This window comes from Orbicella franksi, chromosome 1 (genome assembly GCF_964199315.1).
Source record: "Orbicella franksi chromosome 1, jaOrbFran1.1, whole genome shotgun sequence".
Taxonomy (NCBI): Eukaryota; Metazoa; Cnidaria; class Anthozoa; order Scleractinia; family Merulinidae; genus Orbicella; species Orbicella franksi.
In genome coordinates this window covers 18,713,488-18,721,615 of record NC_138145.1, presented here as the reverse complement: position 1 = coordinate 18,721,615, position 8,128 = coordinate 18,713,488, and the positions used below count along the sequence as shown (strand labels likewise).

Below are 8,128 nucleotides of genomic sequence, written 5' to 3'. Positions count from 1 at the left end.
TACCGAATATGAAAGCGCAAAATGAAAGACATTTCTTGTCAGAAACGACACAAAGAGCTCTCGCTTTCAACAACTTATTTTAGCACGGTTGACGGACCTATATTTCAGCTAAAAATGGCTTTAGTTTAGATGCTCTTTTACATTCCATTGTATCAACTTCTTTCAAAAAACTACGTGATTCCTGTGTAACTAAAAAAAAACTTCCTTTATCTCAATTTTCAAAGAAACCCACAGCCCTTTGTTTGTTTTCAGATCGGGTAATTTACTAAAATTAGCCACTAACGAGCGCGCTATTGTTCCACTTGTCACCTCAAAAGCCTTTGGCCTCGATTGCGCGTGGACTGTGTTATGAATTTTTCACCCGGTTAAGATGTCCGCCTCACCAATGGATGCAAGACAGATTGGAAGACACGTTTTTCTCTTCTCGAAGCAAAACAGCTGTGAAGGATCTCCTACAATTATTGCCAAACCTGTGGATATCTCACAGGATTTACCGAGGGAATTTCTTCGCTACTTAAAAACGTTGTTCGACATTCTCGATGAGAAAGGAACTGGCTTCGTAAAGCTCACGGACATAGAGTCACGGTGGAAAACCAAACATGGTTCGAATGGTCTCAGCGAGGGAGTGATTGAAAATTTGCGTAAAGTTACACCAAAGAATGGCCTTCTTAGCTTCGAAAGGTTGTGCACGGGTATGAAACTGGCCCTGAAAACGCAGCCACGCGCTCAAACAAATGGAATCAACGGAACAACAAACGGCCTTGATCACTCAAGCAAACGGTCAAACTCACTGCCGCAGCTGGACACAACTTCAAAAGATTGGACTTCCGACTCCAGCGAGGACTCGTTTGCGGGTATTGAAAGGAGGAATAAAGTTCAGATAATAAAAAAATTACGAGATTGGAAGGATGACAGTCAAGGAAAGCGACGCTCGCAGAGTTTTAATACGATTGCAAACAGTTCAACAGGCGGGAACGACAGCCCGAGCTCCGGAAGTGCGAGTGAGTGTTTCTTTTGTTATTGTCCTTGCGGTGAAAAGTAAATGATATCCATGGGAACTGAGGCTTGAAACTAAAAATAACCACCGCACTTTCCTTTGTGGTTAGCATTTTTCTAATTAAATTTAAGCTGTAACATACGAGTGAAATTTGTTGTTTTCAGGCGGTGAACTTCATAAACGAACTTGCGTTAATTGAAAAATATCTAAGCTTAAAGGTGTCGTAAGATAAACACACACGGATTACAAGCGTACCGGGTGGTTTATCTACGCAGCCTTGTCTGTCACACATGTTTGAATGTTACTTGATTCAGACTGTACGTTCAAACAAGCTACGAGATGTTTGTTTGTTCGGTAGATCACAGCCACTCGGCTGAATTTGCATCGAAAAAGGAAAGGAATGTTCCTCGGATCTCGAAGAACTGCTAATTATCTCTCAGCATCAGATCAACGTAAAATGTGTCGAAAGTTTTATTCCAGAATTTTCAGAGTAAAACGGAGATTGCCACGAGGCCATAACATTTTTTTTTGCAACAAAAATGCTTTTACGCCTCTGATCTTGATCCCAAGTTGTAAATGTTTAGTGACATTCACTAATTCCTTTGGCGTCAGATTATTGCTAAAAGGAATTAGAAATTCTAATCCGCAATCTTCAAATAAAACCGATCGTGTAGTGCTGTAAACCTTGACTCAAAAACAATAAAGATCATGATTCAAAGATACATGTACCAGCTGTTCTCACTGCTGGTAGTCTTGTGTTATGTCTAAATAGTATGTCAGAACACTATATACACTGTAGATTGATCAGATCAAGAATAATTGCGGTTGAATTCATCATCCAAATATTTGAATGGTGGCAGATTATCCTCCAGGAGTAAACTGAGTTCTTTCTAGAATTTTAAGTAATCCATTTGCACCAGCTGGCATACCGATTACGGGGATGACTGAATGAGAATTAAGGGAGCTGTGTAATGCAGTATTGTGTCATTTTACCTTCAAATCAGGCAAAATCTTACAAAATACCACCCAGAGTAAGTTAAAATGAATAATAATGAACCAAAAATACTAGTTGTTGTGAAAAAATTAAATAAATAAATAACAAATAAAAACGCTTTGAGGAATATTACAAACTTATTTATCAAGTTGTGCTATCTATGATGTTATCAAATGATTCATCTACGGGGCTGTTGCATTTGATATTTGCACTTCCCAGCTAAGGACCTAGTATCTGATCTGCTAAAGTTGTCTGAAGAATATATTTGTTGTGGAATTAAATATATTTCTTTGTGGAATTTAGGCCTTTCCTGGCCAGCTTCCCAGAATGTCCTGTTTCTGATCTCTGTTGTCTCTAGTCTATCAGTACTAAGAGTGGTATTACCTTTAGAAAATGTTATAGGTCTTGCTAAATTGCATTAACCATGTCAGATAGCCGCATGAATTCTTGCTAGTGGAAATTCTCTTTATTAAACTGAGCTACATAACACACATTATCAACATAACTTCAATAACAATTACAGGAATTTCAACCTTATGAGAAGTGGAAATCAGCCTGTAGGCCCACATGTCATTTTGGTCACTTAAGTCCTGAGCGTTATTCACGTTTTTCCAAAATAATGTTTTGCAATCCATGTTTCTGCAATGTTTACCACATACGTGTACTTAGCCACAGAGTCTAGAATCTTTCCAAATCTTGATCTTGAATCAAAACCTGAAATACGTTGTCATATTAGTATATTAGGGTACTTTTTCTCAATTGCAGTGGAATAAAATATAATGTTAGAGGCTTTATTCATTAATGTACTGATGTATGCTTTCAGGTCCATCATCTGGGAATGGAAGTCCAATAGGAAGGTCAAACTCAACTACAAAAGTCTACTTTGTTGGTAAAGAAGTCAGCCCTATTGTGCAGACAAATGGAAATGGGCATTCAAGGCACTCCCCAGCTCCTTCTGAATCTAACAAATTTGATAAGGTATGAATATTATTGTTAGTTCTTGTGTGTTATATTTTGGCACCAAATGCTATCAGATAAAAATAGATATCAGAAAAAAATATTGGATACATCTTCATATCTGACAAAATTTAAAGAAAATAAACAAACATGACTTGTCAATGAAAACCACATCAAGGCTTTTAAATGATAACAAGGAGGGTTTTATTTTGGTAGACCTGTAAATTTGTGAAATAGAACTATGGTATAGTGACAATGTATGTATATTTATTTTGTTCTATAGAACAACAAATGCCAAATACCTCACATAAATGGAAAAAAATTACAGTTCCCTCTTAAGATTTCGAGCTTCAATACAAAAATGTTCTATTACTACAGACTTATGTCTGCATAATATTATATAATTTGTGTCTATCAATAGCAGTTACAGTTTACAATATGCATACTGGCAGTTTACAACAGGCAGTTTGCTAGTGTGGAGAAGTATACTAAACCTTACTATAGTCCAGTGAGAGTAATTTTTACGACATGTTACAACTGATTAACACTCTCTACATTCCACATTGTAGAGATTTTAATCACATTCTCTATTTTCCAATTGCTGTAATTCACTCTGTTTGCCCCCCCCCCCCCCCCCCCCGACCTCCTCCCAAATTTTGCGTAAACTATTGTTGTGAAATGCTCTTGGGAGGTCTGCGTATTCCCAAGAGCATTTCACAACAATAGTTTGTGCAAAATTTGGGGGGCAAACAGAGTGAATTATGGGCAGTTGGAAAATAGAGAATATAATGGGACTTTCACAGGCATTCTTAGTATATAAAGAATGCATAGGAATCTGTCTTTTAGAATTTGAAAATGATGAACGGGTCATCAAAACATCATTCAAAATTAAAATTATTGCTGATTTTTATTCTTAATTGTTTGTTCAAAACCTCTGTTATTAGAATGTTACAACTGATATTAAAAAACGCAATTGTCTCACTAATTGTATGATTAAATTAAAATGTAATTTGCTAGGTATTTTTGTTTGGGTTTTATAATATAATTATAAAGATATGTAAAGTTTGTAGCAAATTGTTGTTTGTGCTGTATTCAACTGAAAGAAATGCAATATTCCATTAATGGAAATAGATTTTAGAGTAAATAATCCCCCACACACTAACAAAGAAGCTTTTAGCACGTAAAATAGCCTCAAGAGGATTATGTGTTAGGATTTTTAGGAAAGTCATTTTAAGGATTAGAACATGGAATGCGAGTAAAAGGCTTTCAAACATGTTAAATGTATGTGCTATGTGTTGGCCACTATCTCAAACATGATGCCCTTTGAAGTTCATTTTCATATGCATGTTTTACTTTGATAAGATCATACCCTTTCACTTCAGATCTAATTTTTCCATACCTACTTATTAATGCAGTTTCCAAAACCAGCCTGTATTTAAATCACTGCTTCATAACTTCCACTTGAGCCATTACACTTGAGTTTTACCCAAACACTTAAATGCCACTGAGGTAGATTATGTGTCCATGAACTTGTGGTTTGACTCTGGGAGTGCAGGGTTAACCTCCTTCCCCCCCCCCCCCCCCAAAAAAAAAATTGACAAGCTCATCCCTTCCCTCACAGGATGCACGGTTACAAGAGTTGGATGAAGAGCATGGTCTCTTACAGAGTGGCCTTCAGGTTATAGAAAAAGCAAGAAAATGGTATTTCAAACGAATCACAGCTATTCAGGAAGAAAAGTTGCATCTTCAAAGTGAAGATCAGTACTCTCTTGAACAGGTAACTGGCATTACATGGAAATTATTTAGCACTCTGCACACCCCCCCCCCCCCTACATATCAGACTTAGCGACCTATCATTCTTGATACTTGTTATTCATGTAACTAGGATACACTGCATGAGTGTGTTAATCATGTACTGACCAAGCAATTTGGTTAGAAGACTTGCCACAAGTCGACTTCATAAGTTTTAGGGTAGAATAGCTAAGCAAGCAAAGTGAGCTGTCATGTTTTGGGCTGTGAAGTGGTGGTGTGTTGCAGAGTGACCAAGAGAGCGACAGGTAATGAATAAACAAGGCAAACTGGACTTTTCTGAAAGTCTGTTTGGTAACTAAAAGTAATTGTGTTTATTAACGTTTCTTTCATGCCATACTGTCCTGTTTTAGTTTCAATATGAGCTACTGCTGCATAAAACAAGAAGAAAAGAACTTGGTTTGGATGAAGACTCGTTCAAGGAACACAGACAGTATATTCAAAGTATCAATGACTGTTTAGTAAAGATCATCGAAGGAAAATTGCCAGAAAAGGTATGCACATGTACAACACACAGACTACTTTCCTGAAATATTCACAAGGCTTACTCGAGTTACATTGTAGATTACAATTGATTTTAAAATATTTTTAATGTTTTTGGGGTTTTTTTTATCAGTGAATAATTTCTCCTTGTCTTTTTAGGAGTCCTTAAGTACTAAAACAGAAGCTGACGTTGCACGAAGAAGGCTTCAGGAGGAAATAGAACTTCTACGAAAGGTAGATGATAATAATTAGATAATTTCCCAACATAGGTTACGTCTTGGTATTTAATCAGTATCTTTATGTGGCTCAGAATCCCACTAATACATGAAAGGCAATACTTAATCTTTGGCAAATTGATATTAAATAATTTCTGTAATGTTTTTCAGGAGGTTTCTGACAAGGGCAACAAAATTGCTCAGCTGGAAAGTGAGAAGTCTGCTCTCATTCGGGACTTGTTTAACAACAAGGCATCATCAGGGAAAAATGGTGTGACAACAAAGAAAACAAATAAGATCTTCTGATTGGGTATCAGACCAGGATAGTTTGATGATGTGAAGGCAAATTGTGGCCAATGATGGCTAACATCATGAGCAAAGATCTCTTCCAGCGTAGGGAGTGATCAGCTCTCCTCGCAGTAGCTGCCCAAGGTTGATATGACGCATTGACAAACCTTATGGGACTGGTGTTTGGAGATCCTGCTATGGACAGAGAGCTACTTGCTGTATTTAATTATAAAGAGGACAGTGTGTTGTATGAAGATGCTATCGTACAATTTTATATTTAACAGATTCAAAACTCAAACTATATGATCGGCTAAAAGTGCGTTTTAAAGAAAATTGTAATGAAATAGTTGCGGTCGGCTTTGCTTCCACCCTCTGTTTCCATTATGGAGACCAATTTATGTGAAAAGACTCGAACAATTTTTCTGGCTGCCTGAAGAAGTAACTGTTACATCGGTGGATCGATTTACATTTTGTACATTTTTTGCAAACCAAACTTGCTCTGTTCACCGGGCTGCATTATTCGACATATGAAGCGCGCTTGCACTTGCATGTCTCAATCGTATTTTCTTGAGGACAGGTTGCCATGGACATTTCTGAGCAGTGAGCGCTTTCAAATTTTGCTTGTGAGCACTTTCAAAGCAGGGACCACTTTTCAAGGTCAAGACAGTTAATAGTGTTTTCTAATGCAGTTATGCAGAGTAACTGCACAAAACAAAGGATGATCTAAACAGTTCATCGCTTGCTAAATTATAGACGTATATTTTGGGGGGTATGTAATCTCGCCGTCGTCAAATATTGTTTTTATTTTGTCATAATCAATTTATACAAGAGAAAAAATATTGTAAACTATTAACGCCAAAATACAATTATCAATCAGACAAAAATAATTATTATACGATTTCGTAGACTTTATAGTATGATATAGATCACTTAATCACTCATTCACAAATTATGAACATGGATTTCTCTAGATGGTGTACGTACATAGACATTTTGATGAAAAAAAATTATAGTTTATTGGTGATTACAATGTAACTTACTTTTGTCCATGGTAGTCCACTGTATAGACTTGAAGGATCGTTCACGATGTAACGAGGTGTACTGGGTCGAGTTAATTATGCAAAGAGCCTTAGACCCGACTTTCAGTCGTCGCCCATTTCCGTAATTTTCTGACCCAGGAAGAATTCAGTAGACGGCTGCGAGAAAACCGTCAGATCCAACACTTGACAGGAGTACCCAACGACAGTTTTGAAGAAAATCCACCGTACGGTCTGCTTAACATTACCCGAGTGTCGCTACGTCAATCTTGTTTAATATTTAACTTTCCTGGGAAAAAAATACCCGCTCTTCACCGCCAGCAAGCAGGATTTCGAAGTTATCGGACTCCCAGCCAGCGCTCGACGTTGAGGTCGTCAACGAGCCAACATGCTTTAAATTTGTCACCTAGCCAGCCAGCATAAGAAAAGTTTACCAAAAGTTTGCCAGCATGTTCGAGTATACCATTTTTTGCCAGCCAGCGAGCTAGTAATTTCAATATACCATAACAAGGTACATTTCCTTAAAACTATTGATATAACAACGGATTTAGTATTGCGTACCATGAACGCAATAAGTACGTTAATGGTTTCATTTTTACATTTGACTGGAAAGTTTTTGTAACACTTAAGAGATTACACTTACCATTCAACAGGGAACAAAAGGGAAAGATAAAATGTGCTTAAAGTGTCCTGATTATCCTTCAGGGATCCAAGCTTCACTCTGAAAATAAATCGTGAATTCCCTCCAAAAGAAGCGTGAAGTATAAACAATGTCCATTCACTTAACAGACGTAATCTAGATATTAATGAAGATCTATCGTTGTTATTATAAGTACAACAAGCAACCTATCAATCAGTTTCTAACGTTTACATACGACAAACTTCCACATTCATTTCATTTCCCACAGTTATTGTTCCAAAAAGTCAACGAACCTCCATACAAAGAAACATTGTTTAGCTCATGAAGTAAAAGCGAGACGAGATTACAAAGCCCTCACTAGGCTTTGGCTACCCAGTGTCTGTCATTTTTATTTTCAAATGAACCTACGATACCAACAGATGTCAGTTACCTTTGTCAATATGACATTTCGTTGGCAAAAGGTTCAATACAGAAGCCGGAAGGATTCGCAGCAAACGCAATCGTTACTTGTTCGTCAGGCGATCACCGCAAAAGACTCACGACAGAAGCCGCAGGGATTCGCAGCAAAAGCAATCATCAGTTGTTCGTAAGGCGATCACCGCAAAAGACTCACGACAGAAGCCGCAAGGATTCGCAGCAAAAGCAATCGTTGGTTGTTCGTCAGGCTATCACCGCAAAAGACTCACGACAGAAGCCGCAAGGATTCGC

General features: G+C 37.5%; 1 protein-coding gene across 1 annotated transcript; it reads left to right on the top strand.

Moving 5' to 3' along the window:
- The first annotated feature begins 260 nt into the window (after positions 1-260).
- LOC145494986 (uncharacterized) lies at positions 261-6,053 on the top strand. Its single transcript, XM_081474563.1, has 6 exons — positions 261-1,001; positions 2,815-2,969; positions 4,570-4,725; positions 5,111-5,251; positions 5,400-5,474; positions 5,627-6,053. The coding sequence occupies exons 1-6, from the start codon at positions 371-373 to the stop codon at positions 5,759-5,761; spliced, it is 1,293 nt and encodes a 430-aa protein (XP_081330689.1). The 5' UTR covers positions 261-370; the 3' UTR covers positions 5,762-6,053.
- Positions 6,054-8,128: the final 2,075 nt, after the last annotated feature.

Bases quoted from the DNA above. Each gene is read 5' to 3' on its own strand.
- LOC145494986 (XM_081474563.1), top strand. From the start codon at position 371: ATGTCCGCCTCACCAATGGATGCAAGACAGATTGGAAGACACGTTTTT. The intron at 1,002-2,814 runs GTGAGTGTTTCT...GTATGCTTTCAG, and splicing joins CCCGAGCTCCGGAAGTGCGA to GTCCATCATCTGGGAATGGA. The intron at 4,726-5,110 runs GTAACTGGCATT...GTCCTGTTTTAG, and splicing joins ATCAGTACTCTCTTGAACAG to TTTCAATATGAGCTACTGCT.